At 38.2% G+C, this 16,920-nt stretch overlaps 1 protein-coding gene across 1 annotated transcript in view; it reads right to left on the bottom strand.

Annotated features, from left to right (window-relative positions):
- Positions 1 to 1,759: 1,759 nt before the first annotated feature.
- PTEN (phosphatase and tensin homolog) overlaps positions 1,760 to 16,920 on the bottom strand; it is a 52,140-nt gene continuing 36,979 nt past the window's right edge. The window contains exons 6-9 of the mRNA XM_081861876.1: positions 11,154 to 11,295; positions 9,377 to 9,543; positions 5,902 to 6,129; positions 1,760 to 4,593 (exon numbers count right to left, since the gene is read on the bottom strand). Of these exons, the coding sequence (XP_081718002.1) occupies positions 4,408 to 4,593; positions 5,902 to 6,129; positions 9,377 to 9,543; positions 11,154 to 11,295 (723 nt within the window). The 3' untranslated portion in view covers positions 1,760 to 4,407. The remainder of the gene's footprint in view (positions 4,594 to 5,901; positions 6,130 to 9,376; positions 9,544 to 11,153; positions 11,296 to 16,920) is intronic.

Here is a 16,920-nt window from a genome sequence, read left to right as displayed (position 1 = left end):
CCAGAATTGTGTTCCTCCTCCTGCTCCCATCACCGTGCTAAGCATACTTTCTGCAGCAGGGGATCTTTTCTGATGGAGGCTCCTTATAGGGTTTAGAACCTTGATAGAACATTCTGCAGTTGTTAATTTTTCTTACATTTATATCCCGCTTCTTCTGTCATGAAATTCAAACCAAATGTGGCTTCCAGGCAGTCACCCATTCAGACTAAGGCCTGCTTTGCTTTAGCGGAAGGTAGGCTTGTGCACTTTCAGACCATACTCTGGGAATTACATTCATCACAGTGGCAGTGGAAGCAGGAGAGGTGTGACTTTAAAGATGGAACTTACAGAGTGTCTGAAAAGGACAATTGTGTCCTCATTTAATTTAGAATGTATGTTTCCATATGATGAAAGGGGAAATGAGCAATACATGGGTCCTTTTTCTCTCTTCTTCAAGTGTTACTATCAAAAGCTTGACTACTTGTAGGAAAGAACTGAAAGGTTAGGGATTTTTAAACCAACAGATAAGCAAGCACTCCAACATGATTTTGGGACTATGCATCACAAAATGGAGAAAATCTGAAATGTTAGTGTATCATAAGGCTCAACTTTTCAGTTTTCATTTCACGTAAACATGGAACGGTTACAATACAAGACTGCTGTGAGCCTCCATTAACACTATTCTGTGGTTTTAGAAATACATTCGTATTATTCTGAAAGTATTGTACAAAGGTCTAGGACAATTAGGAGCAATCTTTGCCCCATACAGATTTTCACAACTTAAGGTATTAAATGAACACTAACATGGCAACACTAGAAATTAGACAATCTTGCCTAATTTAACAAAAGCATACAGTTTCCTTTCTTCACGCTTTATAAAAAATGGTAAAGCAATATATAGTGTCCACTGTAAGATCTGAATAGGCTATCTTTTGAGCAGAATAAATACAAAAAACTAGCATCAAAAACCATTCTGGACCAATGGGAAAAAATTGATTGTTCAGTAGCAGTCACCTCTGAAACAATGCATCAAAGCATTTGATTTCTTACACAGGAACAGGTTGATATAAATACTTGTTTCTGGTGGTAATATTTTTAAAGCTACAAAATTAACCCATCCCGGATGTTCAAGTTTCATTTACGTATTCAGGCTGACAGTTTACCATGAAAATAGCTAGGTGTGCAAATTGTCCTGTGCTAGATGTATATTAGAATGAACAGGAATAGTTTAATTGCTCTAGATCTGCACAGATATAAAGGAGCTGCCAAATAACCATTTTAGACCAATGGCCTATTTCATAGAATCATAGAGTTGGAAGAGACCACAAGGGCCATCGAGTCCAGCAGAGCACTGTCTTTCTTAGCTCTAAGGTCTCAAACAGGTTTTTCTCGTCCTTGCAACTACAGTACTAAAAACAGCCATTGAGGATATGCTCTGTATTAACCTAGAACTTTATTATGTAATGCTTGAGCTTTACCCCACTAAGCTATGCCCTCTTTCATGAACCAGAAAAAAGTTCACCATACTGAAGTTATTACAGAAGATTCAAAAATACAAAACCAAATTATGTAGTCATATTCATATTCCTACACTAGCCTAATCACAAATTGTCAAAAACCCACCAATTTTTCCTCCTAATGTAATTTGGGTATACTTTTGAACGTGTTCGCCTCTATTAAGCAATCACCGGGCTTTTAATCACATGTGCTTTTCATTATTTTACTGAAATATAAGTGATTTTATTCCATGTGCTTCCATATAATAATACACCCAACACAGTGACAAGAATGAGACTTTAATCAGTTTTAAGTGGAGTTTTAACACTACGATAAAGGGCTGTTAAACACAATAACAAACGGACATCTGATTTGTATGAGACATTATCCTGTACATGTCATTTTCTTGTTTTGTGTATCCTCGGTGCATAGCATTACACACAGAGCCACTGTTGCACAGCACAATAGTATCTGAAGAGGCTGAATCAGAATAAGGCTGCTTAACAGACTTTTTTTCTTAGTGTATATATATATGTATATATATATAATATTCTATATGAAAACAGACTGAGAATTTTGAACTGGCGGAGTAAAGAGGCAGCTCTACCAAACATTGCAGTTAAAGCCTCCTTTTAGTGCACAGTTCCACCCCTTCCATCTGCATGCATGACACATTTTAACAGTATTTTAAAAAGGTAAACGAGGCACTTTGTGGCAACCACAGGCATCGTTAACATATTGCACGTTTGCTAGAATTTTAAACATGGAACTGCACACTGGCACCCCAAACTCTTTTTCCTTAAAGCTGAAAACAATTGATGCTGCATGTAAACATCCCTTCAGTTTACAATTTGTGCCACAGCATATAACCTTGGTGCTATTTTATACAACTGCCCTTTAACTACTGTGACAAACTATTTTAAATAGGGCTACAGATGATGAGGGATGGCACAGGGCCTAAGAGTAAGCTCCTGTCAAAGTGATGCCTTCAAGTAATTTCAGACATGTAAGCTGATGCACATCCAAGAATTTAAGCACACAGTCCAGAAACTCAAGAAATTACCTACAAGAATGCATTTTCAAGCTAAATGATGAATACTGTCATAAATAAAGTTTTAATTAGGACTCAAACCTTTCAGTCATAGTAATTCTTGCCATGTTCTATGGGGATGGTAGCTGAAATAAAGTATAGGAGAGTATGCATAATATATATTATATATATAATATATATATAATACCATTTTCCTTTTCCAATGACTATACCATAAAAACGTAAGCAAGGCTTCTCAGAACCACTGACACATTCAAAATCCAAACCCTCATTCAGACCTTCACATTCCAAAGGAAGAACAGTGCAAAAGGCCACTGAAATATTTCCAATCTGACCCTCCCATGTTACACAGTAGAACTGTACAAGACACCGAACACTGTCAACATCCAAACATTTTAAAGCACAAACTTTTTAGGTGGCTAATGTGGCTTTCAAATTGTCTTAACACAAATCAGGCTCAACGTAAGTTGCAGGAGAAAGTCAACGGTGACACGGTTGTCACCTCTCGCCAAAAAGGTCCATCTATGCTATGGTACTGTAGAACTGGATCGAATCTGAGGAAATCTTAACATTAGCTTTGAAAATAGTTTATGTAATAGATGAAAGCTATGATCCTGTGCAGTTACACGCAAGTTCCACTAAAAATAATATGAAGTTATAGGCACGCAACTACACAGATTAGAAAAGGGAGCAAATTTACCAATGAATGTTGAAGCAGCATGCTGCCCCTTTGTTCGGTATTCAGCCTGAGTTCTGCCTTGACTAGTTACCATATATACCCTTGTTATCAATGCTAACAGACTAGGAAAAATGGATTATTCCAAATTCTTTTACTCAAATGGGACAATAATAAACAAGTTTAACTCCAATAAACCAATGGGATTTTACACCATGAAATTCGAAATAGCAGTTCCAAATGTTTGAAAGACAAGGATTTTTTTTATTTTCTTTTTTTAGAAAAAATATTACTTCAACATTTATCATCCACAGCTGGGGGCATGGCAACTGTAACACACAAACAACTGTGTAAGCCCATTTCTGGTAGACAGCCTCCACATTTGTATGGTTAAGTCATTGTTACGGTGTCTCACATGTAACCAAATTTTCATATCCCTTCATTTGTAGATCTTTTAAGATGCTGTAGAAGGTTCATTCCTGTACCCCTAATACAGAACCACTCCCTCTAGCTGCCTTTTCTAGCACCATTATGCTTTAAAAAAAATAAAATGCACAAACAAGCAGTGACAGCGGCGATTCCTCAAATGTCCAGGATTTATTACTGTAGCATGCTAAAGAGGTGCATGTAAGTAAGCTGGAAATGGTACACGGTCCAGGGTCCAGCACAAAACAATCCTTTCTGAGCTTCTCTTTCCACTCTCCTACCCATATTACATGCATTTGAATGTAGTAAAACCCGTTACTTCTCCAAGCCAACTGCAGACTTATCCGTTGCCACATAAGTGCAAAGAAAGGGGCAGGATGTGAACCTGTGTATTAGAAAGAGCTTTACAGCCACTTCAATTGGTGACAGAACACAAAAGGAAAATTCCCTACGTATACACATCAGATCTGTCTCCACTTTTATAAAACTGGAATCAAATGGGAAAGTGCCATCTTTGTGTTTTCCTAATTGAAGTTTAAATGTTCTCTTGACACGAAAAGGTATATACATAACATAGCTACGTAACCTTTTTTTTCAACTGGACAAGAAGTGTCAAGCCCAGAGACTTCATAGGGCAAAATGAGATTGGTCAGGAAAAGAACTGTTCCTACAACTGATAATTGTGACACAATGTCCTATTGCCATTTCAAAAGGTCCATAATTCAGTTTATTCAAGTTTTCTTCTTTGTGGTATTTTTTCCCAAATAAAAAAAAATATTCAGACTTTTGTAATTTGCGTATGCTGATCTTCGTCAAAAGGTTCATTCTCTGGATCAGAGTCAGTGGTGTCAGAATACCTATAATGATCAGGTTCATTATCACTAACATCCGGTGTTACTGAAGTTGAGCTGCTAGCCTCTGGGTTTGATGGCTCTTCTACTGTTTTTGTGAAAAATAGCTTCACCTAGAAAAAAAGACAAAAGGTATCAGTCCATATTTGCTTGGAAAATAACAGGTTGCTCCCTGCATCTGTAGTTCTTTGTGTGGTCATCTGTGCACAGCACTGTTATGAACAAGAAAAGTGAATGCAGAATATTATCACAACCTAGGCATTAACACTAGACAGAAACCCAAATAGCAAGTACTTTATCTGACTAACTGGGGATCTTTAAGGCAGCACCAGTAATTTCAAGGCTTATTAGTATCTTACATTTTTCATTTCTTCTAGAGTGACTGATCCAATCTTCTATTAATATGGCAAAGCCCCTATTTTTAGCTTCTTCGTCGTTATTCTAACAGTTATTCTACTCAGGATCTGGTCACTATCTACTCTATCAAAAGATTTTAGCAAGATCCTGGAAACCTTAAGAAAAGCCTAACAAAATACTTATTAAGTGTGTGCTTCTGAAATAGAATTGTAAAAGGAAGCTATTCCCCCCCCCACACACACACACATACTATAGTCCAAACATCAATTAACAGAATTCAGCTTGGGTTCTGCCAAAATCAGCTCTTGCTGTATTTGTATGCAGGTACGGATAACACAAATGAAAGAGGAAACCAAGTCAGTGTAATAGTAGTTTTAACATACAAGTAAAACAGTTTAACACAAAATTCTCTCAAATTTGAACATCTTCCTGTTATTGATATTCAGCGGTAAGATTGCCAGAGTAATTCATGCTCTAGTAACTCCCAGTTAGATTACTATAATATGCTTTACATAGGGGTGCCCTTGAAGATGACCCGGAAGCAGTGCAGTCTGCTGGAAATCTTATGATACTGATTCTGAAGCTGCCACTCTCGTTTTATATTTATTGGGCAGATGGGTGTTATTTTTAAGTTGTGTTTTTGTACCATACCCTGGGATCACTTGTGATGAAGAGTGGACTAAAAGTATTTTAAATAAATAAATTCATTGCTGGGTTGTCACACATTTACCCTTAAGGTATACAGTGGAATCTCGGGATGCGTACCGTCTTCCTTACGAACGTTTCGGGTAACGAGCTCCGCTAACCCGGAATTAGATGCTCCTGGTTGTGAACTTTGCCCCAAGATGCGAGCGGAAGTCGCGCGGCAGCAGCGGAAAACCCCATTAGCGAAAGCGCCCCTCATGTTAAGAACAGTTTCAGGTTAAGAACAGACCTCCGCAACAAATTAAGTTCATAACCAGAGGTACCACTGTACAGTAAGACCCCAGATTTACTATGCATGGCATACTTCCAATCTCTCGGAGTACGCTTCAAGTTTCTTTGATCCCTTTGAATATACCTACCTTAAAGTTTGGAGAAAAGTAACGATTTGCCTTGTCTTTATTTGCCTTGTCCAAATCATTTTTTGTTAGTGTAAGTATTAGATATTCCTTATCGTTATCTGAACGCTCTGTACTGAAAATCCCATCAAGTTCCTGATCTCCAAGAAGACTTCCGTTTTCTACTTTGTCAGAATTTTCTTCTGGTCCTGGTATGAAGAATGTATTTACCCAGAAATGAAACATTTTGTCCTAGAGACAAAAAGAAAAAACGTTTTAACATAACATAAACATGGCACAATATGAATATATTCTATTGAAATTTGGCTACACGAATACATACACAGATACACAAGAAGTTTTATGGTGGGGAGAGTTTTCCCCATCTTCATTTCTGCACTGACACATATACCTCCATTGCCCTCCTTTCTGGTAGAGCTGCCCCAATGCCTAGCATGATTATTCGTTCAAATTTTGTTGAGTGTTTAATTTCAAAAATCTTTTCTCCTCTTTTTTACCGCTTGAAAATCGACTGCAATAATTAGCTTTCTAACTGGCACAAAGACCAGATGATCAGTGCTGCATATAAGGCCTTCTCTGAAAAGAGGGCAGGTGACACAATGGATATGAAAAATTGGGGAGGTTACCCCTAATTCCAATCTTGGGGAGAAGGCTGTATGTGTTAGAATTCGCTGCATGCTCTTCCCACTCTGAATTTATGTATACCTGTATACGCAGCTGTTACATCCTGAAATCTGGCCAGACTAAATCATGAGATGAAACATGTGAATTAGGAGCATGCTGTCCCCCTAACTGTAACTACCATGGCAAGAATTTTAACACAACCCCACCCCACCCCAACTCTTTATTGGCCTGGGGAACTGAACTTTTTCTTCCTCTTCTCTCCCACTTCCTTAAAAATTGAGAAGTGGCTTGACATATTTCAGGAGTAATTATAAGTTGAACTTGTGATCATTGCATTGAGGTTGTGATGGGGTCACATCATCCTCAGCTTCCCTCATTTTTCCAGCAGAAGGTAAGCTGTATATCCACTTTATACAAGTGCTGGTACATAGTTTACTGGTACAGCATGACACCAGTGTCACTGGAGGAGCAGGAAGAGATAGATCTTCCTTTGCTACTGCTGCAGCAGCCACCACTGTCAAGTGAATGGATAGGTGCAGAAAAAGGTATGGATGGCAGTTGGAAGGGAAGGAGGAAGATTTGAGTTCTTCTCTCACTCATATTCAACCATGAGCTAAAAAAGAATGCAGTGACTGTAATGATCATCCTCTTATTAAAAAGCGAGCACTATAAACCAGGGTTCATAATCCAGGCCTGGAGGTTACAAGATGTGGCAGCATCAGATGCAATTCATTAGAGGCCTTTCCAACAATTAAGGGTCACGTCAACTAAGTACCACCACTTTGTACAAGTGCAATTAAAACAGGCCTAGTACAAAACAAAACATTCACAACCTCTGATATGTGTGTCTACTGATGTTAAACATCCATGAAAGTCTGTATGGTAGATTAGACACTGCTAGTGGTAGCTGCAATTGGTAAGAAACGAAAGTACCCATTAACCGAGGACTAAAATTAACCACAATGGGGATACTGAAATTATCCATTGCTACAGTCAAATTTCCTTCAAGAAATGTTTTCCATGATATACTTCCTTTAAGAAATTGTTCGTTTTCTCACATGTATATTCTGCCTTTTAAGTTGCAAAAGGAGAGAACCTGCTTTTCATCAGTGCAAGGAAAGCATAACAAGTTGCCATATTAAAGAAACATTGTTTCTATTAGGAGTAACTTTGCTGTTACAGTAATGTTAAAGTAGATAAAGAACAAGAGATTCTGTTTGTTGCCTTACACTCCACTAGAAAGCTATTGCCATCCCGTCCCCCCAAAAAAGTTTGTGCTGATTGTTTTAGTCAGATGTTTCATAGTTCTATACTGAAAGGATCATAGAAAAAACAGAAATGATTCTACACTTCTATATTTACTTTCCTGGTCTGGGGATTCTATGAAAAGGCTGCTAAACGGAGCACCTGCTCAATCTACAACTGCTCAATAAATTGTATCTGCAAGATTTAGAAGTCTTTTGTACTGCTTTTCTATATATATATAAAGGTAGTCATGTATGCAAGAGGACAGATTACATTCCAAGTAGTTATGTGTATTAAGACACCATTGTGATAGTCAGGATCATAACCTTCTAATGTCTTAAATGCACACTCATCTGTGCTTTCAGGGCATAAAGCCAGGTAAGTCCACAAATCTCTAAAGGCAGACCAACATAACTAGATTCCAGAATTATTTAGGAACTACTTATTTGGATAACTGTTGATGATCTGGGTGAAAGATGTTGGCTGCAACCATATCTCATTATTACAGTGGCAGAGGACACTCTGGTATATAGGATACAAGAAGTTGCTAAAAATAGGAATGAAACTTACTAGAAATGCAAATTGTATTCTATTTGTGCTGAAGCCGATTATAGCAACATCTTTTAAAAAAATACTCTCATCGTGCAAAAACCAGCAGCAAAGAAAGCTTCCTTTGCAGGTGGTACAACTGTACCAAAGCACAGTTCAAAAGTGCTCCCAATGACCTAGCGCAACTGGGCTGCTTCCATCCCAGAACACATTCTGTTCATGCAATACATCTGAAGCCAGTTCAAAAACAAAAGTTACTTTTGTTCAAAACAGCTCAATTAGCACAGGCTGAAAAACTGGCTACAGTTGAGCCAACCTTGTCCTACAAAATTATGTTTCAGTGTTTTTGCTCATTTCTGTTAAGAAATGCTGACTGGTAGTTAGAAAAACTAACTACCAACTGGTCAGCTTGACATCAATACTAGGGAATGTTGTAGAACAAATAATTAAATGGTCAGTCTGTGAGCACTTAGAAAAGGATGCTGTGATAACTAAGACCCAGCATCAGTTTCTCAAAAACAAGTCATGCCAGACAAATCTCATTATTATTAGTAGTATTGTTATTATTAGTATTAGTATTATTATTTATAAAGTTACAAGCTAGGTGGATCAGGGGAACACTGTGGATGTAGTGTATCTTGATTTCAGTAAGGCTTTTAACCAAGTCCATCTTGAGATTACTGCAGAGAAGCTTGTAAAATTGCAGTATCTCATGCCAATATCCTTTGACTACAAAGAACAGCTTTTCCGTGACAAGGGGAATGGACTGTAGCTGTGGGAAAAGGCTGGGAAACCCCAGTTTACAAGCCCAGTTCTACTGGTACCACTCTGGATTTAACTTGCAATGTTTGGGCTTCAGCCCTGCAATCTCATTTTTCACAAAAGGTTGCTCAGATTGTCCCCTTTCACACAATATACACAAGCAATGACAAGAAAAGCATAAGTGAGTCATATCTCCTTCCTTATCGCTTTGGCAGAATGTCTAAAAGCCACCAATAGCACACTGAACTGTAAGGAATTGGGGGGGGGTCAATATTTTCTCAGATTAAAACAAACACACCTTTTTCAACATCTTGTTTTGTTTATGGAAGAATTCCACCTTGATATCACCACACACTGGCAATGGCTGAGGGAATTCGAAGTACATGTATTTGTCTTCACGTCTTGGGGGTCCTGAAGAGGAGGTGAATATCTTTACCTTAAGTTGGTAGACCACAAACTGAGGATCTGCATGATAAAAATAGCCAAGAAGTTTAAAATTAATTTAAAGTCCAGAATTAGAAAGACACTTACCTGAAGCAAGTATTTTTAAAGCGTTTGAGTCATGACTATCAATATGAATGTTGCTATACTAAGCAGTCAACCATTTCCAAGTTAAGCCTGTTGTGAACAGTGACATTTTCAATACATACATCAATCTAGCACTGGATTACTTAAGAGCCTTCCATAGAAGAATGTTTATACAGTGAGCCTCAACTAGAAGGCAAGTGACTGGCAATTTAATCAGCTGAATTAGCTAGAACACGTCTAGCCAACCAAGGAACAGAACTACTCAACAGAACCACAGATTTAACATAATGGCCTGGTTTGCATAATGGCAAGCAAAGCTATGACTTACTGGGACTATGTGAAGGCCAAACTAGTTTGTTCACTTCAGACTCATAGCAGCAAAGTATTGTTAAGAATCAGTTATGCTTTTCTAAACTGGGAAGAAAGTTTGTTCTATATACTTGATCACATACAAGTTTTAATTAATGCAAACAGTTAATATAATAGAGTTGAAACAAATTAAGCTCTTCTCAAATTGTCAAATTACATGTGTAAAGATACTGAATCTCTTAAAAATTAGGTATTCTTGCTGCCAAGTATCCATGTGGTGGGGGAGCTCATTCCTTTTGCCCTTCTAACACAGCTTGTGCTTACTGAGGACAGAGTTTAACTATAAGCCATGGGTTAGACGACACACTAAGCCAATTCCTGGCTTGGTGCAGCAGCAAAAAGGACCAGGGAGTAACAAAACAGCTGCAAGCTTCTCTCTTGAGAGCCCATCTTCTCACCTCTAAAGCTACTCACCAATTATGTATATTATCATATGATGTTAAGTTTTTAAAAAACCAGAAAATACAGTAATGAGAATTTATGGCTTGAACTAAAGGCTAGTATGGAAAGGTCTTACCTTGCCTGTCCAAGAATTTGAGCAAAAGCAAAATAAGCTTGCTGACCAAGACAACAATCCTATGCATACATATGTGGGAATAAGCTCTATTCAACTCATTGGTACTTATTTTCGAGCAGCTTAAACATGCATATGATTAGGCTGTGTGCCTCTTACATGGAATGTAGAGTGGGAATTTCATAATTCATTCTGAATTACAAACTAAACTAGAAAGGAGAAGCGACAGGAAAAAAATGTAATGAAGCATTTAGGTGAACAAATGAAAACTCCAGCCAATTTCTTTTGCAGGCAGGGAGGGAAGAGAGAAAATGGAATTCAACGTTGTACTAATACGATAGTTCCATCAACACAAGAATTTTTACTTGCCAGACAAATGGCCTCCTCTCTCCTCCCATGTGCTGTTTTAGGTGTCTCCTGACCCTCCAGAGAGGATCTGAGGGAGGTGGGGGGCACAGAGGAGGAAAGCCCTATTGTGCTAGTATGAGTCCTTACACTAGCTGCCACTGTGCACCAGGCTAGTTGACTCTGACCCTTAGTCTACAGACATGGCTAACTCTGCCAAAATTAAAGTGGTTATGAAATGAGAGCAACAGTGAACAGATGTAAATACAAATATTAGAAGACAATCTCTCAAAGTAAAAATGTTTAAAAAGATACTTACTGCAAGTGCCGCCACTAAACATCGGAATAGTTTCAAACATCATCTTATGAAACAGGAGGGCCACTGGTCTGTAATCCAGATGATTCTTTAACAGGTAGCTATAGTAATATACATAGCGCCTCTGACTGGGAATAGTTACTCCCTAAATAAATAAAAAAATATCTATAAGATCAAGAATACTAATCATGTATGCCATTTTCACACTTTGTTACTTGACTTTCATAGATTTCTGAATATGAATTTTATCTCTCAATTAATTCCTATGCTCCTTAATATGTACACTTCAAAGCCAGTATGAGAGCACTTAAACATTGGCAAGCCTGTAGCATGTTATAAAATTAACTGTAACCAAAAAGAAAAGAAAAAAGCTATCAGTAAATGCTTTCCCATTATGTAAATCTTGGAATGGTTTTCTATGTATATTCAATGTTTCTTGAACTTCTTCTTTTATAACAGTTTAATTCCATATTCTGTCACTCACTTCCATGATGCTGCATAGAAGACTGGTTACCTACAATAGTTGGTTTTTATTATTATTAAAGATCTTCTTGGTTTACAAAAGTACGTCTTGTCTCTTTTTACAAGTTGTACAGTCTTTTCTACAGATCATTTACCTTTGTAATAATAATAATAATAATAATAATAATAATTTTTTATTCATACCCCACCCTCCCCAGCCAAGGCCGGCTCAGAGCGGCTTACAAGCAATAATAAAAACAAGATGAATGATTACGACTTAAAAACAAAATAAAATACAACATTAAAATAATGGAACATTAAAATATTAAAATGTAGCCTCATCGCAGGAGAAGGAAAAGAAAAAAGAAAGAGAGGGAGGGAGGGAATCAAATTGGCTCCAAGCCAAAGGCCAGGCGGAACAACTCTGCCTTACAGGCCCTGCGGAAAGAAATCAGATCCTGCAGGGCCCTGGTCTCATGAGGCAGAGCGTTCCACCAGGCTGGAGCCAGAGTTGAAAAGGCCCTGGCTCTGAAAGCTTTTGCAGATGACCTAGTTTTGACCCTGCAGGAGCCAGAATCTAGTACGATAAGAGTACTACAATTGATTCAGGACTTTGGTCGGGTGGCGGGATTTAAATTAAACAAACAGAAAACCAAGGTGTTGGGAAAAAACTTGACAGATACAGAGTCAGAACGGTTTCAGAGAGAGACAGAATTAAATGTGGTTAAAAAAGTAAAGTACCTAGGGGTAAATATAACAGCAAAAAATCTGAGTCTATTTAAGGATAACTATGAAAAATGTTGGTCAGAAATTAAGAGAGACTTAGACAGTTGGACAAAATTGAAACTTTCTTTGTTAGGCCGAATTGCTGCTATTAAGATGAATGTATTGCCAAAAATGTTGTTTTTGTTTCAAACACTACAGATTGTGGACAAGACGGAGTGCTTCCGGAAGTGGCAGAGAGATATTTCTAAGTTTGTCTGGCAGGGCAAAAAGCCCAGAATTAAGTTTAAGATATTAACTGATGTGAAAGAAAGAGGGGGCTTTGCCCTGCCAGACTTAAAGTTGTACTACGAGGCCGCAGCTTTCTGCTGGCTAAAAGACTGGCTACTTCTTGAAGACACTGATGTACTGGATTTGGAAGGTTTTAATAATGCTTTTGGTTGGCATGCATACTTATGGTACGATAAAGTTAAGATCAATAAGGCCTTTAAGAACCATATTGTCAGAAAAGCAGTGTTTAACGTCTGGACAAAATATAAAGACTTATTGGAAAACAAAACTCCAAGGTGGCTATCACCTCTGGAAGCTAAGGCCCAAAAAAGACCCAATATGGAGGCCAAATGGCCAAAATATTGGGAAATATTAGAAAAAGATGGAGACAACTGGAAATTGCAGAGTTTGGAGAAAATGAAGGATAAAGTGCGAGACTGGTTACACTACGCTCAGATTAAAGAAGTCTTTAAAAACGACAAAAAGTTAGGGTTCCAGGTGGAGAAATCGAAATTGGAAACAGAATTGTTAGAACCTAAGACTAAGGTAATTTCAAGAATATATAACTTGCTGTTAAAATGGAACACACAAGATGAAATGGTTAAATCGGCTATGATAAAGTGGGCACAGGATATAGGCTATAACATCATGTTTGAGGACTGGGAAAGGTTGTGGACCACTGGGTTGAACTTCACTGCATGTAATGCTTTGAAGGAAAATGTAATGAAAATGATATATAGATGGTACATGACCCCAGTTAAACTTGCCAAAATATACCATTTGTCTGATAACAAATGTTGGAAATGTAAAGGAAATGAAGGAACATTCTTTCACCTCTGGTGGACCTGCCCTAGAGTGAAGGCCTTCTGGGAAATGATATATAATGAGTTGAAAAAGGTATTTAAGTATACTTTCCCCAAGAAACCAGAGGCCTTCCTCCTGGGTATTGTCGGCCAGAGGGTGATAAAGAAGGACAGAACTTTTTTCCTGTACGCAACAACAGCAGCTAGGATACTCATCGCTAAGCATTGGAAAACTCAAGATCTACCCACACTGGAAGAATGGCAGATGCAACTGATAGACTATATGGAACTGGCCGAGATGACCGGCAGAATCCGAGACCTGGGAGAGGAGAGGGTTGAAGAAGATTGGAAGAAATTTAAGATGTATTTGCAAAAATACTGTAATTTGGTTGAATGTTAAGAAGGATGCTAGATCATAAATAATTGAGCACCACTAAACTAGACGGAATTGGGATGACAAGTGAGAAATATAAACCTTTTGGAGAACTATTAGATTATATTTAAATGAACGGGGCATAAGAACGTAAACAAGATGATAAATTGCTGGTAAAAATTTACAATGATGTAAGTGGGAGCGGGAGACGCGAGGGAGTCCAAAGAAGTTATGAAACTATGTTACGATACATGTTATATTGTTTATTATTTTTACACTTGTATTTAAAAATTTTAATAAACTTTTTTTTAAAAAAAAGAAAGAAAGAAAAGGCCCTGGCTCTGGTTGAAGCCAATCTAACTTCCTTAGGGCCTGGGACCACTAGGGTGTTGCTATTTATGGACCTTGAGGCTCTCCGTGGGGCATACCAGGAGAGGCGGTCCCGCAGGTACAACGGTCCTAGGCCGTGAAGGGCTTTAAAGGTCAAAAGCAGCACCTTAAATCTGAACCTGTACTCCACCGGGAGCCAGTGCAGCTTGAAAAGCACTGGGTGAATATGCTCCCAAGGCAGAGACCCCGTGAGGAGCCTCGCTGCAGCATTCTGTACCCGCTGGAGTTTCTGGGACAGCTTCAAGGGCAGCCCCGCGTAGAGCGAATTACAGTAGTCAAGCCTGGAGATGACCGTCGCATGGATCACTGTGGCCAGGTCGGGGCGGGAAAGGTAAGGGACCAACTGCTTGATGCGGCGAAGGTGGAAAAATGTCGCATTTTTGAGATATGAGATATTAGTGTTGAGAGTACAGTATAAGGTCAGGAAGAAGAGCGGAGAGAGGAGGGGTGGTGGTGAAATTTATATTTTTTTACAGTGTACGTGGTTTTGTGTCAGCATCAACTAGATAGGTTATCTTTCTAGTCACTTGTTACTTTTCCTTGGTAGTGAGAGTTTGGAGGCCCAGGGTGTGGGTGGTTGTCTGTGATTAGTTGCAATGGGGTGTGTTTGCATGGGGGGCGGCTTGCTGGGTCAAGTAAGCCAGGTTGATTTGTATGCTGTTGGTGGGTTCTTATTGTCTTGCTGGGCTTTGTATGTGATGAAGTGGAGGCGCCCTCTTCTATTTGTCCCCGTGTCAGTTCCACTTTATAGATTAGCTTTTCTAGCAAGGCTGTTTCCCATATGATTTGGTACCACTGGTCCATGTTCACCCTGACAAGTCTCTCCAGTGTCTGGCTATGAGGCTTCTGGCTGCTGAGAGTAGGTGGGTTATAAGCTCCGTATAATGTGAGTGGTCATTATGGTTTTGGAAGGTGTTCTGTAGTGCCAGTTCTGGGTTGAGTTCTAATACTGGTTTAGCTATTTGGCATATTTCTTGTAGGACTGCTTCCAGAAGAGTTGGATTTGGGGGCATTCCTACCACATGTGGAGGTATGTGCCTGTGGAGGTGAAATCTCTCCAAAATTTTGGTGAGGTTCCTGGGCATATCAGCACCTGTTTCCATAGTGTTAAGTACCACCTGTAGGTGAGGTTCAGGGCAAGTTCCCTTCTTTTGACTGAGATGGACTAAAAGGGAGATTTAGACCACATTCTAGTCCATTGGGTGGGGTTAATTAAAAAGTGGATTATCCAGGTCCTGTCTTCCATTGCAGCAAAGTTACATGCAAAAATACATAAGTAGTTCATTATAAGAAGTAGAAATATAAGAAGAAACGGGCAGAAGGAGAAATTTCAGCAGGCCCTGTAGTTCTGATATTTTAAATGGTAGCAGGAAGTATCCACAGAAAGCATCAAGATAACACTAATTTATTCTACTAGACTCCACTGATCTTCTGCTTTTCTCTACTTTACCATGTATAAAAATACTAATACAGAAGATTAAGTTCCAGTTCAGTTGTTCAAAACAGACTACACATCACCAACTATCACTAGTCATCATGCTCCTGTTATTGTATGGAAATAAGTACCAGTCCTTAAAACAAATAAAAGTGCAGTCAACTGTTTTAGTCATGGAAATCACAGCTGAGTTGTCATAGTTTATCTGAATATAGGCCTAAATTCATATATATTCCACACAGAGAATAGGATGGATTATTTGTACAGGTCCAATTCTGATCATGAGAGCTGAAAGTTATAGTATAACCACTATCCTTTTCCTTTGCAAACCAATACTGAGAATCGTAAAACTGTTTTCAAAACCAGGACTGTACATTATTTTTCCATTCTGCACTATACTTTGATCTGCATGAACATGAAAGCATCTGCATTGTAAACTATGGAGGCTTTTTCTTCTATAATGAAGTAACTATTTTTCAGAATTTTCTATTCACAGACATGTTCTTTTCCAGTTTCTAAACACACTAGTCATTTTTCAGAAGTTTGGAATATAGCTAAATATATTAATGACCGAACTTTGCAACACATACAAAATATTTTGGTATACTGAAAACAATTTACTTTAAACAAGGGATAGTTCTCGTAATCTATGCCATATTTGTTCAATACTGTAAGCCATTTACATGGTACAACTCAAAACAAATGTTGATTCTATTCAGCCCAAAATGAAACAAGGTATTTATTGAGATTAGAAACTAGAAAATCATGTTGTTTGTTTTTATTAAATTTTCTGTTTTACAATTTCAAATACTCATTATAAATCCTTAAGATATCAGTGACTTCCGTTCTTCTCTTTCCATGGTTCATTTTACATATCTTAAATCCCTGCATATTTTACAAAAACCATACCAATCAGTATTCCATTATTGCATCCTTCAATACTTATTTACACTGTTGAATTTATCTTAATGCTGCCAGCGTTTTCAGCTGTAAAGAATTATTTTACATATATTCAATAAACGTTTAGAAAATCATTTTGACCTTAACCAGTGCTGAGCATCAATACACTCAGGTATAGTTACGTAAAGTGTTCAGACTCACTCTTGCCAAACTGCATCCAAATGAAACAAAAATCACTGGAAAATTTCTCTCATTAACTTTCACAGTTCATAACATTTCTATCCTCCAGATTCTTCTTCACATGTAACTGATTTCTTTTTCAAGCTGTAAGTCATTGTTGTTGTCCCCAAACATAAATGCAACACTAAAACTTCAGACAAAAAAAACCCTCAAGCCAGAATGTTGAACCAGGGA

The sequence above is a fragment of the Podarcis erhardii genome, assembly GCF_964252035.2.
Source record: "Podarcis erhardii genome assembly, chromosome: 5".
Classification (NCBI taxonomy): domain Eukaryota; kingdom Metazoa; phylum Chordata; class Lepidosauria; order Squamata; family Lacertidae; genus Podarcis; species Podarcis erhardii.
This window is presented reverse-complemented; position numbering and strand designations above follow the sequence as displayed.